This window comes from Arvicola amphibius, chromosome 4, assembly GCF_903992535.2.
Source record: "Arvicola amphibius chromosome 4, mArvAmp1.2, whole genome shotgun sequence".
In the NCBI taxonomy this organism is placed as follows: Eukaryota; Metazoa; Chordata; class Mammalia; order Rodentia; family Cricetidae; genus Arvicola; species Arvicola amphibius.
The window spans coordinates 48,418,571-48,440,823 of NC_052050.1; the positions used below are offsets into that span (position 1 = coordinate 48,418,571).

At 48.2% G+C, this 22,253-nt stretch overlaps 1 protein-coding gene across 1 annotated transcript in view; it reads left to right on the forward strand.

The window, feature by feature from the left end:
• The window catches only part of Spns3 (sphingolipid transporter 3 (putative)), a 54,316-nt gene that overhangs the window by 27,217 nt on the left and 4,846 nt on the right, over positions 1-22,253 (forward strand). The window contains exon 9 of the mRNA XM_038327552.1: positions 19,875-19,940. Within this exon, the coding sequence (XP_038183480.1) occupies positions 19,875-19,940 (66 nt within the window). The remainder of the gene's footprint in view (positions 1-19,874; positions 19,941-22,253) is intronic.

Genomic DNA, 22,253 nt, shown 5'->3' on the forward strand with positions numbered 1-22,253 from the left:
TATCTATACATACATCTATCTATCCATCATCCACCCACTCATCTACCTATTCACCCACACACTCATCCATCCATCCATCCATCCATCCATCCATCCATCCATCCAATTTATTCTTTGAGTTTCCAGGGACTAAAATCCCTCTTTCACTGCCTCTGTGTCTAAAGGAGCAAGTAGTTCTGGGAGAAAATCTGCAACACCTTGGGAAAAGCCCATGGGAAAAAAATTTGTGTATGGTGTGTATTGATGTGTGCACGCACATAAGTATAAACATATTCTTGTAAGTGAGTAGGATTGTATGTATGTGTGCTCTTGCACGTGTTCATTGCAATGTACATGTATATTCAGGTAAAATATATGTTGAACACACATATTGAATCATGTTGGTCTGTCCAACTTATGTCCATGGTGTGTAAGAGTGTGTGCCCTTCTATTCTGTCTACCCGGCCCTGTCTGTGCATGAATATCGGGGGATGCAGATAGTTGCGTGGGGTGTGTATGCCTGTGTGTGTAGCTGAACATAGCTTTTTTTTTCTTACTTTTGTAGCTGTAACTGTGTTGCGTGGGATGGGGCAGGTTTTGGCAGTACAGTGTGTCTGCTCCCAAATTGGTAGAGACCAAGTTTTCCTGAGTTCCATGGAAATGAAGTTTCCTGAGCACATAAAGCCTGGCCTGGGCCTTTGTTGTGGGAGCCCAGGCCCTGTGGCCCACCTGCAGGTGTGAGAGCTCCATCTCCCATCCTCAGGCCTCTTGGCAAGGGAAGTGGACTTCCCAGCCGTTAATTAGGATCCAGACACACTCGCAGCAGGTCTTGGCTCTCACCTCTCCCTTGGCTCTTTTCCCAGAGCTGCTGCCCTTCAGAGGAGAAGGGGTTTGTCCTCAGAGGAGAAGTGAGCCTGATGCAGGGGCTCAACCACTGCTGACCTCGTGGCTGGAGGATGTAGTGGGGTGTTGACAGTCCCACTTTGGTGGCCTCTGTGTTCAGGATGAAGCAGCCAGCGCTGGGACATGGCAGAGAGTATACTCTGGGGAATCTGAAGGACCTGACTGCCATTCCTGCGTCTTCACTTCCTAGCTGTGTGTCCTAGAGCAAGATACTGGTCTCGCTGATCCTCAGTCTTCCCAATAATAGATGGAGGCTACTTATTTGTGGTCTCGCTGAGGAGATAAATGGACTTCGGAGCCTGTTCTAGTTACTATGGTTATGTGATGAAACCTGGCCGCCCAAAACAGCGAAAGCATTTGCTTTGCTCACAGATTTCCCATTTGGAGGCAGGAGGGGGTGACATTGTTTTTCTACCTGAAGTCAAATAGGCAGATGGGCAGGGCTGGATCCCGGAAGTCAGAGCTGTCTGGCAGTTGATGAGAACTTAGCTGGAGCACCTGCCCATGGCCTCTCTATGTGGCTTGGGCTCCCTCACAACATGGTGGCCAGATTCCAAACATTAGCAGCCAGGGATAGTGAGCCAGGTGAAGCCATATTGCCTATATGACTGGTCCTCTAGAAAGTTACTTTGAAAGTGATCCTTTCTCTCAAGCCCTGACTTCCTGCTCAAAACAGCAGGCTGGAGAAACAGAGTCCATTTTGAAAAAACAGATCTATTTTGATTTACAAGGGTGTGTGTGTGTGTGTGTGTGTTTGTGTGTGTGTGTCTGCTTATTTTGGGGTGCCTGAGAAGGTCAGAAAAGGGTGTCAATTTCCCTGCAGTTGGAGCTACAAGTGCATGTGAGCTGTCTAGTATTGGAGTGGAGGCCGAACCTGGGTCCTCCAGAAGAGCCCCTGGTGTTCTTAACCGCTGAGTCATCTCTCCAGCTCCCTAGAATCTGTCCTTTGATGGGAGGACCAATGACTGAAAGAGCATGTGATGACAAAAGATTATCATCTTTGGAAAATACAATTGGTTAGTGTGGCTCAGGTCTTGTCCCCTGCCCCCCTAGTCTGGGTCCCTCTGAGGTTTCACCTTGAAGCCCACAGGCTGTGACTCTCCAGCTCTATTCTGTTCTTTTGATATCACAGGTAAGAAGCCTGAGGTTCAATTTGCACCTCCAACCTCAGGTGGGCTTCCTAAGCTGAGGGAATGCATGTCCTGATGTGTCCACAGTCTCAAGGAATAGATTGGAGGCCTTCTCTTATCCTGGAGGAGCAGCAAGGATCCCTGTCCCCATCAAATATGTCCCAGTATGTCCTGTGTGTCATACACCATTCTAAATACTGCCAGAATAGTACTGGACAAGATAGGACACAATCTATGGTAACGGTGTTGAAAACCAGGAGCATGGAGATATTGTAGTGTAAAATTTCTTCACAGCCAGGCCTAATTATATAGCCCCTTTTCGGGAGTAGGAGAATGTAAGTGTCCCTCAACTGCAGTAGAGAGATTTTTTGTTTGTTTGTTTTTTCAAGACAGGATTTCTCTGTGTAGTCCTGACTGTCCTGGAACTCGCTCTGTAGACCACACCGGCTTTGAACACACAGAGATCCTCCTGTCTCTGCCTCCCGAGTGCTGGAATTAAATGTGTGCACCAGCACCACCTGGCCAGAGAGTCAATATAGGTCTTTCATGACCTTTGCAAGTAAGCAAAGCTTAAAGAAAAGCAGACCTTTATGCTGTTAACACAAACACGTTGTCAAAGTTTTTGACATCATTGTGATTGGCTAGTTTCGGAAAGCTTTGTTCAGTAGGCTGGTTTTTCAGAAGGTCTTTGTGGTCTGTTGGTTTGAAAAATCAGTCTACATAATAGGAACATAAATCTTATTTTATCTAAGAAATACAAGTGCAAACACCAAGATTCTGGAGGACTGAGGGCTGAATAATAAGAGGGCTGGAGGCTCTGTTTTGCTTTGTTTTAAACAGATGAAGTAAATCACTTAACCCATATTAAAATCAGTGGTGAAAGCAGAAATGAGGGAATCAGCCTCTAACACTACATGGAGTGAAAAAATATAAATCAGAGGGAGGATGTGCTCTGTGAGGAATAACAGACAAGGAAATAGGGTGGCAGTTCAAGCGCACGGGGCATCTAGGACCCTCACCATGATGAATGCTTAATACTGGCCAGAAACAAATGAAAAGCCATGTGATGTGGGGAGGAACAACCTGTGCAGGGGAAACAGCCAGGCTGGAGACTCCAGCAAAGAGAAAGTGACTGTGGGAATCAAGGAAAAGTACCTGGGATAGGGTGAGCCCAGACAGGGTGGAGGAAACGTGTGCGGTCACCTGGTACCTCCAATGACCCAGCCCATTGGGGGTGGTACCAACCCTGGGCTGGTGGTCGTGGGTTCTATAAGAAAGCAGGCTGAGCAAGCCATGGGGAGCAAGTGAGTAAAAAGCACTTCTCCACCGCCTCAGCATCAGCTCCTGCTTCTAAGTTCCTGCCCTGTTTGAGTTCCTGTCCCGACTTCCTTTGATTATGAAGTGGCGTGGAAGTGGGAGAAACCCTTTCCTCCCCAAATTGCTTTCGGTCGTGGTGTTTCATCTCAGCCACAGGAGCCCTGACTAAGGAAGCGTTGAACTCACTATGTAGCCAAGAATAGCCTTGAATTTCTGGTCCTCCTGCCTCCACCTCCACTTCCCAAGGGCTGGGATCACAGGTGTTTACCAGTGCACACAGTTTAAACAGTATTGGGGATCAAAAGCAGGACTTTGTGCATGCTAGCTGAGCACTCTGCCAACTGAGCCACATCCCTAGCATCACGATGCTGTTCAATGTAAGTCCTATTTCTTACTGCCGGATGGTTTCTCTCCTGTTTTTGTTTTTTGCCTCCCTCATACGGCTTGCACTGACCTGGGATGGGCTTTAAGGCCCACGCTGGTCTCCTGAGGCTCTTCTCTATATGACTCTGTATCCTTTGTTAGAGTAGATCAGCTTTCATGGTGGTTTCAGAACAGTAGGTAAGAGACCAAAGTGGAAGATACAAAGTCTGTTAGTCCCCAGGAAAAACACCACTTCTGCCTTCTTCTGCTGGTTCAGGTGATATAGGGACCGCCCAGGTTCACTGAGGAAGAGCACAATATAAAGGCATGAACGTGATGTGGCTGGATTGACTGGGGCTATTTTGCAAATGTCAGTCACACAGCTTAAGGAACACTCTCCGGGGCCAGTGAGATGGCTTAGCAGGTAAAAACGCTTGCTGCCAAGCCTGGCAACCTGAGTTCGACCCCTAGGAACAACAAATGGAAGGAGAGAACTGATTTCTGCAAGCTGTCCTCTGGCCTTGTGGTATGTGCACACTTCTCTCAGCCTCCCCTGTATGTATACACAAGCACAGATATTAAATAGATAAGGGGAAAACTTGAAATAAAAAGGCAGGGGCAGTTCTCTGACTGCTGTGTTGAGATGGAATGGGAGGTACCAAGTCAGGATGAAGAGGTTTTTCCAATGCTACGGGCCAAGGAGGCCTGTGGCTTGGGCCAGGCTGGCCATTGAGGAAATGTGGAGAAGTGGCCGGGTTCTGGGGTGTGATGGAAATAGAGCAACAGGATTTCCTGACAGGTTTGTATAAAGAGAGGAGTTGTGAGTGTCTCTCTGTGGCTTGGGGCCTGAGCCACTGGAGTCAAGGAGTTGCTATTTATTGAGGGGATGTCTGAGGGAGGGGCAGGGTGGCTGTTTTTAAAGTTCTGTGGGGTTCCAATTTAGACATGTTAAATTTGGGATGTATATTAGATGCTTTTTCTGTTGCTCCGACAACAGCAACTTAAGGAAGGGTTTATTTTTGCTTCATGGTTTGAGGATACACTCCACTGTGGCGGGGAAGTGGTACAGCAGAAGCATGGGGCAACTGGACCTACTGTGTCCTACTTAGGGTGTCTGCTGCTCTGATGAAGACCATGACCCAAAGCGGGTAGAGGAAAGAAGGGCTTATTTCATCATAAAGTTTGCAGTTCATTGCAAAGGGACAAACTCAAGGCAGCAGCCTGGAGGCAAGAACTGAAGCAAGGCCATGGAGGAGTGCCACTTACTGGTTTGCTCTTCATAGGTTTGCTCAGTTTCTTTCTTATACAGCTCAGGACCATCGCAGGCTGCCTCTCAGAACATCCAGCTGAAGATGCCAAGAAGCAGCTGATATGTATGAGCCTGGGATTCAGGACAGAGCTTTAGGCTGGTACCCTTGAAGCCAGGAGTTTGAATGAAGAGAAACAGCACCAGGATAACCCTCCAGACATTCTCAGGCCAGGGGTTGGGGGTACATGGCACTATCATTATGAAGACTAGGTTGGGACCAACATTCCAGACTACTTCGTGTACCAAGTTACACACACACACACACACACACACACACACACACACACACACACACACACACAAGTGCTTGGTCTGCATGCATGTATGTGCACCATATGCATGTCTGGTGCTTATAGAAAACAATTTATCCCCTTGAACTGGAGTTAGAGATTGTTGCTAGCTGCTGTGTGGGTGCTGAGAACTTAACCCAGGTCTTCAGCAAGAGCAGCCAGTACTCTTAACTTCCAGTCCCAACATTTATATTTTCACTTGGGGGAAACTTTAAAAAGAAGTCAGCGATTAGCCGGGCGGCAGGCAGAGGTAAGTGAATTTCTGTGAGTTTGAGCCAGCCTGTCAAGAGAGTGAGTTCAAGGACAAAAAACCATGTATATATATATATATATATATATATATATATATATATATATATATATATATATGTGTGTGTGTGTGTGTGTGTGTGTGTGTGTGTGGTTGACAGGTGAGGTAACACCTGAGAAGCAGAGACAGAGAAGAGAGAGAGGCAGACAGAGAGGCAGAGAGAAAGGCAGAGAGAGAGAGGCAGAGAGGCAGAGAAGCAGAGACAGGCAGATCTTTGTGAATTTGAGGTCAGCTTGCTCTTCATACTGAGTTCCAGATATACACAGTGAGATTCTACCTCAGAAAAAAGTAAATAAGATAAATCAGAAAGCACAAAAAGAAAACTGATAGTTATACATATTTTCATCTCTTAGAAGTAACTGCTCTCAGCATATTGGCCAATGTACATCCATGTATGTTTTGGTAGATGGCCGTCATTCTACTTGTCTTTCTGTACCCATTCTCTAGCTTATCGTTCTCTTTTTTTTTTTTTTTTTTTTTTGGTTTTTTCGAGACAGGGTTTCTCTGTAGCTTTGGAGCCTGTCCTGGAACTAGCTCTTGTAGACCAGGCTGGTCTCGAACTCACAGAGATCCGCCTGCCTCTGCCTCCCGAGTGCTGGGATTAAAGGCGTGCGCCACCACCGCCCGGCTTAGCTTATCGTTCTCTAGAGATACCTTTGTCTCATTCTGTAGGCCAGGCTGGCCTGAAACTCAGTATGGAGCCCAGGGTGGTCTAGCTGGTCTGAAACTTGTGGCAATTTCTTGCTTCAGGCTCCCACATGCTGAGATTACAAGCATGAACCACTGTGCTCAGAAAGTCAGAAATATCTTCATTCAACTGGGGTCATGTGATTTTAGATAACTTTTACAAATATTATAATTTTATGTGTCTGGTTGGTTTGCCTGAATGTACATCTGTGCACCATCTGTGTGGCTAATGACCATGGAAGCCAGAAGTATTAGACCCCTTGGAACTGGAGTTACAGACAGTTGTGAGCTACCATGTGGCTGCTAGGTCTTCTGGCAGAGTAGCCAGTGGGTGCTCTTAACCATCATAACCTCTGAGCCGTCTCTCCAGCACCTTAAACTACCATTTTTTTTTTACATTTAATTTCTTATTTTGTGTGTGTGCATGAGCGTGTGTGTGCAGGGGCTTCAATGTACATGCGGAGGGTAGGAGACAGTTTGCAGGATGAGATTCGCTTTTTCCACCACGTGAGTGTGGAATTGAACTCAGATTGTCAGCCTTGGCAGCAAGGCCTTTACCCATGGAGCAATCTCACAGGCCCACTTTGTAATTTTTAGAACAGATTTGTTGAGATATAATTCACATACCATACAACTCACATATTTAAAATGTGTAGCTCACCGTTTCCTATGCATTCAGAGCTGTGTGACCATTCCTATATTGATTTTCCCTTTTGAGAAAAGGACTTGCTATGTTGCTCAGGCTGGTTTTGAATCCCTGGGATTGTCCTCCCTTGGCCTTTCAGGTGCTGGGACTCCAGGTGTGTGCAACTGTGCCCCACCTGCACTGACTGGAGAACCTTTCATCACTCCAGAGGGAGGCTTCGTCCCCATCAATGTCACTCCCTGTCTTAGTTACTTGTCTATTGCTGTGATAAGAAACCAGTGGCATACCTCCTCCAACAAGGCCACACCTCCTAGTTCTTCCCAAACAGTTCCATCAGCCGGGGACCAAGGATTCAAACATTCGAGCCTATGGGGGCCATTCTCATCCAAACCACTCCATCCCACTTCCTGGCCCTCGGAGAAGTCATGTGACTAGAGGCGGGCTTTGAGGTTTCAAAGGTCCGCGCCATGCTCTGCTAGCTCTCACTGTCTCACAGTTGTCTCAAGATGTGAGCACTCAGCCACTGCCTCAGCATCAAGCCTGCCTGCCTGCCACCTTGCTCCCCACCATGATGGTCCTGGACTCACCCTCTGACACTGTAGGCCCAGCATAAACTCTTTCTCCTCTAAGTTGCATTGGTCATGGTGTCTTATCACAGTAGAAGAATAACTAAGCTACTCCCCATCTTCACACCATCGACTCTCTTTTTCCCAGGCCTAGGCAGCCACTGGTTGACTTCCTGTCTTTGTAGCTTGCCTCTGCGAGACACTTCACAGAAACAGAATCACAGAGTATGTGTCACTTACGTGATTCTACCTGAAGAATCTGAGGTGAAGTCAGAAGTATTCAATTCAAATTAGCTGTAAAAGTTAGGATTTATTGACGAATGAAGGGGGCGGTGTTGATCGGCAGTTGGAATTAATCAGACTAGCTCTAATATAAAATATTCTTTAATAAAGGAAAGAATGAGAACTTACAAAACCTGGGTTCCAGCGAGGAGCGCAGGAAAAACAAAGAGGAAAAACAAACTCACACGGATGTTTTATAGACTATTTGTGGCGGGGGTGGGGGGAACGGGGACGACACACCCCACAGACAAGGTGATTGGCTGAGCTTCCCCATCAGACGCATACCAGCTACGAAAGAGAACTCCTCCCCTCCTCTCCCTAACCTCTCAAGCTTTGTGATTTTTATTTTTACATTTTCTGGAGTTATAACTTCCACAGTCTGTTCTCTGGGCATAATCGCTGTAGCTGCTTGACAATGGTCCCACATTTAAATGAAGTCAGTGCTCACTATCAGTTCGTGTATATACATTCTCCTCTGCTGAGTTCTTTATTTTGTGTCACCTCCAAAGTAGGTGCATTTCGGGGTTAACTTGGCTGAAATAGTTTTTCTTTTCCTTTTTCTGAGATAGAGTCTCATTATTTTTTCTCTGCTCAGATGGAAACCATGAGAACATGAGAACTAATTCTTCCTACATAGGTGTCCTGGTCCCTTGGGTGCCATAGGCTTAGGAATCCATTGGGCTGATAGACTCAGAGGCTTCTAGCTCTAGGCCAGTGGTTCTCAACCTGTGGGTCAAATGACCCTTTCATGGGGGTCGCATATCAGATATTGTGCATATCGAATATTTACATTATGATTCATAACGGTAGCAAAATTTCAGTTATGAAGTAGCAACAAAAATGATTTTATGGTTGGGGTCACCACAACATGAGGAACTGTAAAGGGTGGCAGCATTAGGAAGGTTGAAAACCACTGCAAGCTGTAGAGTCTAGAAGTTTATAGCTTTAGGCCATAGAAGCAGAGACCTGTGATTGTAGATGCTCAGGCTGGATGACAATTCTCTGACTTGATTGCCAGTGGCTGGGCACACCCAGCTAGTAAAATCCTTGCTGTTTAAGCAGCAGTTAGGACCAACAGTCAACGAGCAAGCGTTCTAGCTCCTAACCTTTGAGTGCTGGGACCCTTGGCTTTTAAACCTTGGCAGTCCCCTGGACCTCTTCTGGGGACTGTGCTCCTCCACCTGTAATCATCGTCTCTATAACTTCTGCTTTCTGTATTTCTGCCACCCTTCGCTGTCTCCACCACCTGTCATCCCTACTGTTTCTGTTCCTTGTACTTCCGCCATCCTTCGCTGTCTCCACCACCTGTGATCCCTACCATTTCTGCCCTTGGTATTTTCTGCAACTGTTCCGCTGCTGTCTTGTCACCTTATAGATGCTACCACTGCCTCTGCTGCTGCCGCCACTACCACCATGTTACTGGCTTAGTCTGCTTTATGTGCAATGGGGACAAGTAAGCAGGAAAAGACCATTTAAAGAGAAGCCTTCTACTGGGCCTATGTTCTAACTTCATTGGGTATCTCAGGAGGGAGTCTCCCAAAGTGAGCCAAACAGCCTTATACAACCAGCAAAGGGTTGTGGTTGTGATACAGCTATATCACATGTGTAGCATCATAATTTGCCCCAATCACAGCTTATTGTTCAAGCTACCAACCAAAGGCCTTATGAATGAATCAGTTATAGTCATGAGTCATGAACTTTCTTCTGAGGAACCATGAAGTGCTCCTTCCTGGCCTGAGAGAATAGCTACAGGGTAAGCAGGGTCATCTGGAGTTCCCGGGGCTTGAGCTGCAAGCTGCCTGGAGCAGGCATGACTAGCCCAAGGTCTCTGGAGCAGGAGTCCTGGTGTTTCGGTGGTCATTATGACTGAAGTGGAGTGTTCCTCAGAGTGGCAGTAGAGGACGTAAAATAATCCGGTGATGTATAACCTTTAATCCCAGCATTCGGAATTTCTGAGGCAAGAGGGGTGGGTTCAAGGCCATCCTGACTAGAGGCTACCAGGCCAGACAGAGCTGCCTAGTGAGATCTTAACTCAAAACAGTAAAGCCAGTACTGGGGATGTAGCTCAGATGGTGGGGTGCTTGCCTTAAATGACCGAGGCCTTGGGTTTGGGCCCTAACTCTACATAAGCTGCATAGAGTGATATACCTCTGTTATGCCAGCACTCAGAAGGTGCAGACAGGAGAATCAGAAGTTTAAGGTTGTCCTTGGCTATTCACATCAAGGTTCCCTGAGACCCAATCTTAAAAAAACAGCACCCTTCCCACCACCACCATCAGCACACCAAATCAGGTCAACCAACAACCAAAACAAAAATCAAATATGGCGAGGCTGTCCTGGAGGCAATGCTGCTGTTTATGAACAGACTGCTAGGCTGACCTTTCCCGGCTGGAGGCAGCCAGGCGTGGAACAGGACCTGACAACTGCCACTCAAATGGTTGAGTGGCCTGCTGCCAAAAGTTGAAGTTTATCCGAAGGAAAGAAATATCAAGAAGTATATCTCAAAGAATTATCACAAAATTAGCATTCCCTAAATAAACTATTTATTTATTCATTTTCATGTGCTCGTGAGGCCTGAGGTTGACATCCAGTGTCTTCCTCTATTGCTTCCACTGTGGTTTTTGAGACAGGCTCTCCCACTGAACCCAGCCTCACTGATTCAGGTAAACTGGCTTGCCAACAAGATCCAGGGGTCCTCCTTTTTCCTAGCTCTGTCTCTGGAGCACTGAGATTACACTCAGAAGCCCCTATACCTGATTTTTTACATGAATACTGGGTACGTTTTATTTTTTAAATTTTATGTGTATGAGTGTTTTGCCTACATATATGAATGTGTACCACATGCATGCCTGGTGCCCATGGAGACCAGAAGAAAGCATATGATTCCCTGTAACAAGAGTTACAGATAGTTGTGAACCACCATGAAGATGCTGGGAATTAAACTCGCATCCTCTGAAAAAGCAGCAAGTGCTCTTAATCACTGAGCGGTCTCTCCAGCCCCAAATTATCATTCTTAACGATGCTTACCAGAATTGCCCTATGATGCTTAACTGTGCATAACCCCTGGCTTAAGGCTCCTAGGGAAGGTTGGGCTCTTCTAATCTGTCTGGCCACACAGCCCAGGCTGGCCTCAAACTCAAACCAGGGATCCTCCTGCATCCACCTCCTGTCTATTGAGATTACAAGCATGTGCCCTGGTGCCCAATTCTTTCTTTTTTTTTTTTTAATTTTAATTTTTTGGTTTTCTGAGACAGGGTCTCACTATGTAACTCAGACTATCCTGGAACTAACTATGTAGACTAGGCTGTCCTCCAACTCACAGAGGTCCACTGCCTCTGCCTCCCAAGTGCTGGGGTTAAACACTTCGGCTACCATGTCCAGCCTTCATCTTTAAAATCATTAATGTTGACCCCTATATTTTCCCCCTTGTGGGTAGCCAGATATTTCATTATTTGTTCTTGAAATTCAATACCTTAGTCAGTCGATATATTAGTCTCTATTGCTCTGTAACAAATCACTCCCAAATGCAGCAATTTAAAACAAATATTGTTCTCTCATAGTCTGTATGGGTTACAAATACAGGCACAGCTTAGTTGTGTCTTTGTCTTTCTCAAGGGTACAGCTGAGGTATTGGCTCAAGGTCTCTGAGCTCAACTGCCAGCTCAGCTGGGAAAGGCTGCCAGGCTCACTAGTAGGTTACCTGCAGGATTCAGATCTTTGGGTGGCGAGCCCCCTTTGCTTGCTGAGTGCTGCCTCTCAGTTTCTTTCTTTTTTTTTTTTTTTTGGTTTTTTGAGACAGGGTTTCCCTGTAGTTTCTAGAGCCTGTCTTGGAACTAGCTCTTGTAGACCAGGCTGGCCTCAATCTCAGAGATCCGCCTGCCTCTGCCTCCCGAGTGCTGGGATTAAAGGCGTGCGCCACCACCGCCCGGCTTTCAGTTTCTTGATATATGGATTTAAAAAAAATTTTCCATCTTGGTATCAGTCATAGGGCCTCAAGCAAGGTAGGCACGGTGCTTCCCACTGAGCTACACTCTCCATCAATGGCTTCTTTGACTTAGCAGTTTGCTTCCTCAAAGCGTGAAGGCTAAGAGGACAACGACAGGATGGCTAAGAAGGGGGAGGCAGTATTTTGCAGCCTAGTCACAGAAATGTCACCCTATCCCCTTTGCTGTAATTTACTCACTCCGAGCAAGTTGCCAGGTAGAGCTGACTTTAGGGACAGGGGACTGACCACAGGACAAGAATTCAAGGAAATCACAGCTGGGAAGTGCGCCCATGGTAGGTGGTCCACAGCATCTCAGAGCTGGTCATGGCAGTGATTTCCTTCTGCAGAGTCACTAGTGGGTCCTGCCTCATTTGATCTCTGAGTATTCCCTAGGTTCCTTGTGCTGGGTCATGGCTGGGGCTGGGACTTGAATGACACGAGCAGACATCAACAGGGCAAAATGTGAGAAGGCAGGACTGCTAAGTCTTAGTAGCACATCTCGGCACCTCACCGTCCTATTTGTCTGTGCCGTGCTCTCGTCTTCGTCCATCCCCCATGCCACTCACCTCCTCCTCCTCCTCCTCCTCCTCCTCCTCCTCCTCCTCCTCCTCCTCCTCCGGGACAGGATTTCTCTGTGTGGCTGTTCTGGAACTCGCTCTGTAGACAAGGCTGACCTCAAATTCACAGAGAGCCGCCTGCCTCTATGTCATTCACGTCTATGATTTTTTCTTGTCCTCTTAGCAACCACCAGGATGTGAGATTATTTTTATTGTGTTTGCTCCACGTTGTTATTGTTTGTGGTTTTGCTCCTCCATTTAGTAATATTTCCTCAGGTAAGTCATATCTTTTCATGTCCTATCCTATTGAGGGCAAATTTTGTCTGTAAGCACTTCCTGTGTTGAATTTACATCCTTCTTATATTATTCTGTAGTCTGAGACAATTATAAGGATGCTTGTGTCCCTTCTCTTACCGTCTGCCTTCTAGGTTATCTTCTACCCTGTCTCTCTCTTCCTCCCTTTCAGCTCTTTCCCTTCTTTCTTGCCCCCTCTCTCTTCCTTTTTTGCTGTTCTGCTCTTCTTTCTTTCCTTTTCTTTTAAAAAAATTTGTTTCATGTGTATGTGTGAATGTGTGTGTGTGTGTGTGTGCGAAACACGTGTGTGCAGTGCCCACGGAAGCCAGAGGAGGGTGTGTGTTAGATCCCTTGGAGCTGGTATAACAGGCATTTATGAACTGTCTGATGTGTGTTCAAAGAACAGAGCACTCTTAAGCACTGAGCCATCTCTCTAGCCCCCTTTTCTTCCTATTAGAGATCAGGTAAGCTGGGTGTGGTGGCATACTCTTTTAATCCCAGCACTCAGAAGGCAGAGACAGGTGAATCTCTGTGAGTTTGAGGCCAGCCTGGTCTACAGAAAGTTCCAGAACAGCCAGGACTACACAGAGAAACCCTGTCTCAAAACAAACAAAGAAACAAAAAACACCACACACACACCCACCCACTCACACACACACACACACACACACACACACATACACACACACACACACACACACACACACACACAGAGAGAGAGAGAGAGAGAGAGAGAGAGAGAGAGAGATCAGATGTGCATTCAATGTGGCGTGTGGCATGACTGTAGACAAGGTTTTCTCAACTTCTCTTTCTACCTCTCTATTCTCTTTCACTTCCTTCTCCTTATCTCTTCCTTTTCTCTACCTTCCTTCCCCCTCCTATATGACTGCATAGTTCCCGTGGTGTATACAAATCTCATAAATCACATTTCCCGAGCCTGGGTGTGGTGTGGGCAGCTCTGCTCAGACACTGCACTGACTGTGCTCTCAGAGCTCTTGACTCTGGTCCAGGCTTCTCTGTGGCTGGCCTCTTCTGCACAGGGGCTGCAGTTTGAGTTGAACATTAGACCCCGTAGGTTTTTCTGTCGCCTGAGGGGACTGCAGAACCAGGTAGTGGGGCGTCTTTGTAGGACATCTGGGCTCTGCTCCTAGGCAGGGATTTAGGTAAATGCTGTGTGCAGCAGGGCTCCTCTGTGTAATTGGTGGGTGCAGCCCCTTCTGGAATCGGGGGCTGCCTTTAGGGTGGTGGAGGCAGGGCGAGAGTCATTGTTTACTTTTCCCATTTTCGCAGCGACTTGCCCCACTGCTCTCTGCTAAGGACACCTATGGGCTTTATTCTCCTGCTGAGTGGAAGGGTTTGTAGAGCGGCTCTGGGGAAGAGACTCTGAACAGCAGACACTGCCGAATCATCTGCCTTTCTGCTTGCCTGCCAGTATTTAATGTTTAGTTCATTACATTTTGTTCTTGTCTTTGGCGAAAAAATGCTTTCTCCTGCCTTGCTACTTTCGGCTTCTGGAGAGAAGGAAAGTCTATGATACAAGCTGGGCCGCCGTCTCTACCCGGGAGCTGCCCTAAATGACCTCTAAGGCCCTTCCCAACCCAAACTTGATCAGGACATTGAATTTGCTCCATACCCAAGGAGCAGAGCCAGCATGGGCATCCCTGTGGCACTTAACATCATCTGAGGTGGCTGTCCTTCTCAGCCTTGAAGATTCCTGACTCTGTCCATGATCAGCCAAGATGCGTATCCCCTGGAGTCGTGGGGCAGTACCAGCATTGATGCCTCAGATCTTCAAATTTTTCCTACCACTTCCTTATACTGCCCTTGAGGACTTTTGGAAGAAGCCCCTTTGCCTTCTTCTCTTTGAGATTGAGTAACCAGCACCCCACAGTCAGGCCTGTCTCACCATCTTGCTAGGATCCCACAGGCGTCTCTCCTTGCATTACAACACAACCTATCAGGAAAGTTCACAGCCTGACAGGATTTCCCCAGGAGGACCCCAGAGCTTGCTGCCTCGCTTTCCACCTGACAGCTTAGCAGGTTGTTGGGTGGTTGCTGGCCTCTGGAGACCAGTCAGTGCCCTTGTGTTCCATGCCAGTCCCTGCCATTATAGGTTGGCAGGCCTATGGATAGAGCATGCCAGCCACATGGCAGCTTGTTGGCAGCCAGGTCTGTTCTGGCTGACTCAACCATGCTGAATGTGGCATTGCTGCATAAGTGGAGGAGGTTTGTGCAGTTTTTTTTTCCTGGGTACCATAAGTTTAGAAGGGACAGTAGCCTTCTCACTTCTCAATGGGTTCTATACAATGGGTTTTATAATCCATTCTTCAAGCCAGACAACGGTGGCACACGTCTTTAATCTCAGCACTCGGGAGGCAAGGGCAGGTGGATCTCTGCGAGATCAAGGCCAGCCTGGTCTACAAGAGCTAGTTCCAGGATAGGCTTCAAAGCTAGAGAGAAATTCTGTCTCAAGAGAGAGAGAGAGAGAGAGAGAGAGAGAGAGAGAGAGAGAGAGAGAGAGAGAGAGAGAGAGAGAGAAACTGCCCAGTTTGGAGGCTGAGATGAGCTTAGGTTGAAGACACAGGCCCTTGGGAACTGGCCCTGCCCCCAGGATAGACCCTTCATCTTTCCTCCTGTGTGTGTGCCTGCCTTTGTGTGTATGTTTGATGAGAGTTGAGCATGTGTAAAGACATGAGTGTGTGCATGTTTTGTGCGTGAATGTGTACAGAGTGAGTGTGTGTGTATGCACGTGTGTGTGTGTGTGTGTGTGTGTGTGTGTGAGAGAGAGAGAGAGAGAGAGAGAGAGAGAGAGAGAGAGACTTGTTGGCTCTGCTACAAGACCACAGTGTTGTGTGGGTGCGTGGTAGGCTTCTCTTCAGTAGCGCTGCAGCCTGTGACTGTACTAACACCAGTACTAATTCATGCTTTCATGGTGTAGTTGGTTTTTGTTTCTGAGAGAGTGTTTTGCTATGTTGCCCAGATGGGCTTAAACTCTTGAACTTAAGTGATCTCCTGCCTCAGCCTCCCAAGTAGCTGGAACTTGAAGAGATCATTCCGTACCTGATACCACATCTGTTGTGATATTTTGTATATCTCCTCTGTTACCTGCATGTGTGTGCACATTGATATGAGTGTTGTGTGAATATCTCAGGTTTTGACTATGTGTACTGAAGTTTACACGAACATGTGTGAGGGCTTACATACATGTAGTTGTATGTGCAGGAATCTGTGTATGTTTATGTTGTTGCAAGCATGTGTGGTATGCGTGTGAGGATGAGTGGCAGTGTGAACATGGGTAGTATGTGTACAAGCTTTTCTGGCTAGGATGGCTAAAGTCAAACATATCAGTTGTTGCTGACCCAGATCAAGGATGAAATATCAGAGGTCAGGGGCTCTCCAGCACAGTCCATTTCTCAGGTCCGAGGCAATTGTTCCCAGGCCCTCCTACCCATCAGGAACTAAGTCAGGGCACAGGGAAGACACCAGGCCTTGAGGAGGAGCCAAAGGCAGAATTAGATTTCCCCTTTGGAAGTCCCCTCTGGGCGGGTGTTGAGGGAGATGATAAGGCCTGAGAAACTGGAGAGGCCTGGATCATCACCAGTGGACAGGGGGAGGCGCAGAGGAGGAGCATCTGAGATGGAGAGTGAGGGGTCATACAGGGTCAGCAGACTCTAGGATTTGCCTGTCTCCCTGAACCTAAGGGGAAGCATCTTGGCAGCTGCTGGCGGCTGGTCTGTGCCTGCCTGCATCCTGGCTCTCTTAGCCGCACTGGGCAGGAACAGTGATGGGAAGAGACGGAGGGGAAACAAGTTAGGGGACATGTCAAAGTGAGGTGTATGTAACTGACCAAGAGGGACTTGGACCTGAGAGATGAACCGGTAACCAAATTCTTCAAAACTGGAGACTGAAAAACAAAAACACGTTTATTTCCTCTCTCTCTCTCTCTCTCTCTCTCTCTCTCTCTCTCTCTCTCTCTCTCTGTGTGTGTGTGTGTGTGTGTGTGTGTGTGTGTGTGTGCTCATGCCATGGCACATGTATGGAGGTTAGAAGACAGTTGGGGATGTTGGTTGTCTCTCCTTCCACCCTTGGCATCCACCCTTTCCCTGCTGAGCCTCCTTGGCCAGCCCTTAGTGTGTTTGTTTGTTTCCTATCTCTTTCTCTCTGTCTTTCTTTTTTATATGCTATTTCATTCTCTAGTTCATGATGGTGTGTGAGTGAGTTGCCATGCATGTCTTCTTTCTTTCCTTTATTAAAAAAAATTACATGTGTGTGTGTGTACCACAATATCAATCACTTCTGTTCTTTAACCATGCAGAGTTCATTTCCCAAGCTTGTGTGATCCTTAAGACTGATAGAAGTGTGTTTACCTGCTGAGCCATCTCACTGATTCTTCTTTTCTTTTTTCTTTCTTCTTTCTTTCTTTCTTTCTTTCTTTCTTTCTTCTTTCTTTCTTTCTTTCATTTTCAAGACAGGGTTTCTCTGTAGCTTGGGGCCTGTCCTAGAACTAGCTCTTATAGACAAGGATGATCTCAAGCTCACAGAGATCTGCCTGCCTCTGCCTCCTGAGTTCTGGGATTAAAGGTGTGTGCCACCACCCAGCCCCCCCCTTTTTTTTAAAGACAGCATCTTACTACATAGCCCAGGCTTGCCTAGAAAATGTATGTGGTTACAAACATACACCACCATGACTGAGGTTATAGGCATGTGCTGAGATTACAGGCGTGTGCTGAGGTTACAGGCATATACCACTATGGCCAAGGTTACAGACATGTGCCACCATGGCAAGTTACAGGTATATGCTGAGGTACAGGTATGTGCTGGGGTTACAGGCATGCAGTACCATGGCTGAGGTTACAAGTATGTGCTGGGATTACAGGCATGCAGTACCATGGATGAGGTTACAGGTATGTGCTGGGGTTACAGGCATACACCACCAGAGCTGACTCTGTTTGCTTGGTTTTTGTTTGAAGCGAAGTCTGACTCTATCATGAAAGTCATTGGCTGAAGATTGGATTTACCCCCTGCCTCTGGGGACCACAAGTGTGTGTAACTAGGTTTCCAGCTCCAGAAGCACAGTGTGTTGGTGCCTGTCTAGGCTCCCCCACACCTCTGTGCAGTGAGGGAAACAAAGGCCCAGAGGTGGGTGTGGGGACCTCCCCAAGGTCTCCCAGCAGGTCTCCCTTGTGACAGTGCCACTCCTTGAGCCCAGAAGGCTAAGCTCCCACTACCTCAAGAGTCTCTGTAATTATGGGATTAGAAGGCAGGCTCTTTCCACTGGCCCCCTGCCCCTCAAAGCCGCAAATAGTGATGGATTTGGTGGCATGGAGCCTGTTTCCAGGTGTGTCTGAGGAAACCTGGCACCTCTAGGCAGCTTGTTCCTCCTGAAAGGCCCCATTGTGGCTGCAGCCTCCCTCGAAGGGGCTCTATTTTGGGCCCAGGATCCACCCTAGGCCAGCTGGAAGAAGGAAAAGGTATATTTCAGCATGTCCTGTGGGTGTGGAGAGGGTAGAAGCAATCCCACACAGGAGAGTTTGCCCTTCTGACCGTGGTGTCCAGCCTGTATGGAGGAAGCGAGGACTCAGACAGGCTAAGTACATGAAGAGGCGAGGCCTCTGGCCCAGGTAGAGGTTCACTGACGACAGGACACCACGGGGAGGGCAGGTGCACTGGGCCAGGCTTTCATGTGGTCCAGAATCTGGGCTGACAGGTCCTGCCAAGATGGAATGCAGGGCTGTGGCTACCTGGGCCTCACCCGAGTCCTACCCACCAGTGACTTCCTGCTTCCCACTACTGCGAGTGCTCATACTTTGTCCTAAGCCTAGAAGGAGACCCACCCTGACCTCAAGGGCCTCCCAGTTTGGGTACCAAGGGCCAAAAGCAGCAGCCACAGGCAGCCGGGTTGGGTGGAGAGATCACAAGAGCCGCTTAGTCTGTCTGTTCTATTCTTCTTTCGCCGGATCAGGTTATTCTCCTGCCCCACCCCGTGTGGTGGCACATTCCAGCCTCTTGTTGGTACTCACAAGGCTTATCTGCCAGGCATTGTTTGTAGGGCTTCTGCCTCCCGGGTTCCTGCAGTTCTTTCTAGCCCATCCTGACTGTTCCTAGGTATCTGCCAGGGTCACCTCTGCTCAGGGTCACCATCTGATTCCTCCTACCAGCCTTTAAAGGCATGGTAGCCATTGGAGGGCCCTGGGAGTTCTTTTTGGTCAAAGGTCTTCTCAAACTCACCATATAAAAGCCAGAGGCAGAGGAGAGGGCCTCTCTGTAAAGTGGCCTGGGTACCCCTGATCTGTGACATGGGTATGATGATAACCTTATCAAATTATCGGACCCAAGAGGGGTAATGCAGTGGTGACCCCTGGCATACAGCAGGTGTCCTTTCTGGTGGTGGTTTTCATTTCTCTGCCTTGGGGATGTCAAGCCGTTGAGTTCCCAAGCCTGTGCTACTTTGGACATAACCCCGTGACTCCAGGAATGACTAATTCCACCCTGGCAATCAGCTCCCTGATGCTGGGAGAAGTGAGCCTTTCCTCCTCTTTCTTCAGTTGCTTCATTAAGCTTTTCTTGAGTGAAGGGAATGAGGATTGTCTTAATCCTCTGGCACGAGGTAGCACGATTCAGAAAGCTGGGTAATACGGGACCAGCAGCAGAGGACACTGGGAGCAAGGTGGGGTAGGCACTGGACGGGGGGCCTGAAGCCTTGCGTTTCAGGTTGGCTTTGCCCTGGGCCAGCTATGGCCTGAGAAGAGCCTTGACCTTACATAGGAATTACCTTTGTCTACACAATGGCTGTGCTAATGATAGCTTGGGGTGGGGGTTCTCGGGAAGGTGCTTGGGAGAAGCCAGTCTAGAGGTGCCCAATGCCTTACTGGTGTATGCAATCCTCGGCAGAAAAAAAAGAGGGTAGGCAAGCTGAGACCTTGGCCTTTTTGTCCTGAGTCTACAGATTAGAAATGCTCTAGTAGCCCTGTTGCCTCCTCCTTCTGGGTTCCATGGGTGACCCCCAAGGACTGGGTCTTGGTGGTCATGAGCCAAGGTTATCAGACTTGCAGCCTGGTGCTTACCTTGGGAATCTCAGGGGCAGCCTGTCTATCCATCCTGAGGGCTGCTCTTCCAGACGTCTCCCACCCATTTGCCTCCATATGCCTTCCTCTGGGGAGCCTCAGTTTCCCCTCTGCATAGTAGAGGAGAGACTTGGAAGGGGTGGGTGCCTGAGGTGGGACCACAGTCTCATTCAAGACATTCTCTGTCTGTAGGTGTTCCTGGCTCTCGGGGAGCTCCTTCTGTCTTGCAACTGGGCAGTGGTTGCTGATATCCTATTGGTAGGTATGGGCTGCATGTTGGTCCTGGCACTTTTGAGTAGCCTGGGCATTGGGAAGGATGTCAGAGGCCATGGGGCAGGGGTTGAGGCCACTTCACAGTTTCCATAGACAAAGTACCCTCTTTCGGATGCTCTCAGCTGTTTCCTCTGTCCTCCCTATTCTGCACATGAGCATGGCGCTCAGAGAGGGCAAGGTGCCTGGACCAAGATCACACATTGTCAAGACTTTGAGCTAGGACTGGTGCAGACTTTCTTTCCTTCATCATGCTACATCTCAGCAAGTGGGCTCCTTGGCCTGTACTCTAGGGTCAGAGAGAGGGACCCTTGACTTAGAGCACTAGCCACTGAACCCTGCGGGCCTCAGCTCATCCCACCTCACGGATCACTCGAAGGGCTGGGTGGGCTGTGGTAAGACCTAATGCTGTTCCCATCACATGGCTTTGGTGTCCTGAGTCCAGCCTGGTCCTCCCTCAGCTGCACCATCTTCAGCCTCCCTGCCTCCTTTAAGGGGACACAAGGGCTTTGAACATTGTGAGAGTTTGAACCTGGTTGCTAGCAGGGCTCCTAGGTCTAAGAACACAATGCCCTCCTGCTGCCTTCTGGCAGACTAGCACAGTCTCGTGCTGGCCACAGGATTCTGGGTGGTCAAACACAGGTAGAAAGCTGTCTGGTGAAAGGTATCCTGCTTCTGTCACTTGCTAGCTGTGTGACTTTAGGCAGGTTGCTTTGTATATCTGAGCTTCAGTTTCCCCATATGAAAATGGGGATGGGATGGTAGTACCATTGTTGTGAGCGTGGAGGGAGATGACTCATAGAAAGTTTAGCCCAGTGACCGGCACAGGGATTGATGGGGAGGATTTTCAGGGTGACCCTGAAATTTCCACGGTTCCTCCATCTCCCAAAGGTGTCTTGGAGTCCTAGAATCTGGGTTTGGAAGGACCATTTAATCATACAACAAGGCCTGCTTTGAACACTATGTTGACAGAATGCTCACTGCCTGCCGTAGTCCAGGCTCAATGAATTTTTGACTCTAGTGAGTGTATCAGCTGTAAAGCTAGTCTGTCTTCCCTGCTCCTCCCTCTGCACATGAGACCTGGGCTCAGACTCAGCCACAGGCCTGGCAAATGGCCCTGGGCCTCAGTTTCCTTGCCTATAAAAAGGCCTAATCATTAACTGCTAGTGGGGTCAATGAGACAGCCTAAGGGAACACCCATCCTCTACATAGCTCTTTCTCTCTCAGGTGGTTCAAGCAGTGCTGAAAATGCCCCCCACAGCTTCCTCCACTTGCCCCCCACTGTGATCTCTTTTCCACATGACAGCCCCAAAGATATGTGACGGCTACAGGGCATCTCTATGTCTGTGTCTACTGGAATCATTAACCTGGCAGCGTCAGGCACTTGGCAGTGCTGAAGAGGAGTGTGTCATACCTGTGAAGGAGGTGGATGGTGGCTCTGGGGGCCGGCTAGAGTCTGGACTGTGGGGGTTGACCACATGCATCTCAGCCTATAAACTCTTGGAGCCTTTCACGGCTTGGAGGCTTCTGCTCTAGCCAGCTCCATGCTGTCTTCCCTTCCTCTCTCCTGCCCTAAACCCAGCAGCCAGCAATGATCTTTCTGTACTAGACAAGAATTTGGGGTAGGAGTCCAGTCTTTTCAGCTCCTGTGTTTCTATCTCCCTGGCAGAAAAACAGGACAGGGCTCAGGAAGGCATGGTCTCAGCACCTATAAGGGGCTCTCTTGCAGTAGAGGGGTGCAGGTTTATAAGAGCACTGTCTTAGGGTTTTCACTGCTATGAAGAGACACCATGACCATGGCAACTCTCATAAATAAAACATTTAATTGGGGGTGCTTGCTTATAGTTTCAGAGGTTCAGTACATTATCATCATGACAGGTAGCATGGCAGCGCACAGCCAATACACATGCATGGTACTGAAGCTCAGAGTCCTACATCTTGGAGACAGCAGGAAGTTGACTGATACACTGGGCAGTGTCCTGAGCATAAGAAACCTCAAAGCCCCCTCCCACAGTGACACACTTCATCCAATAAGGTCATTCCCACTCCAACAAAGCCACACCTTCTGCTAGTGCCACTCCTTGTGAGATTATGGGCTTTAATTCCATTCAAACTATCACAAGTACTATATGTAGACATGACAGAAGATGGCAGAAAGCCAACTGGCAAGGGACAGGGAGGTAACAAATGTGGAGACTGAGGTCCCTTGAAGTAAGTAGGGCAGGGAAAAGACTTATATGGGGCAGGTTGTGGGGGAAATAGAGGATGGGTCTCTTGCTCCTAAGTGGGAAGGTGAGCTTC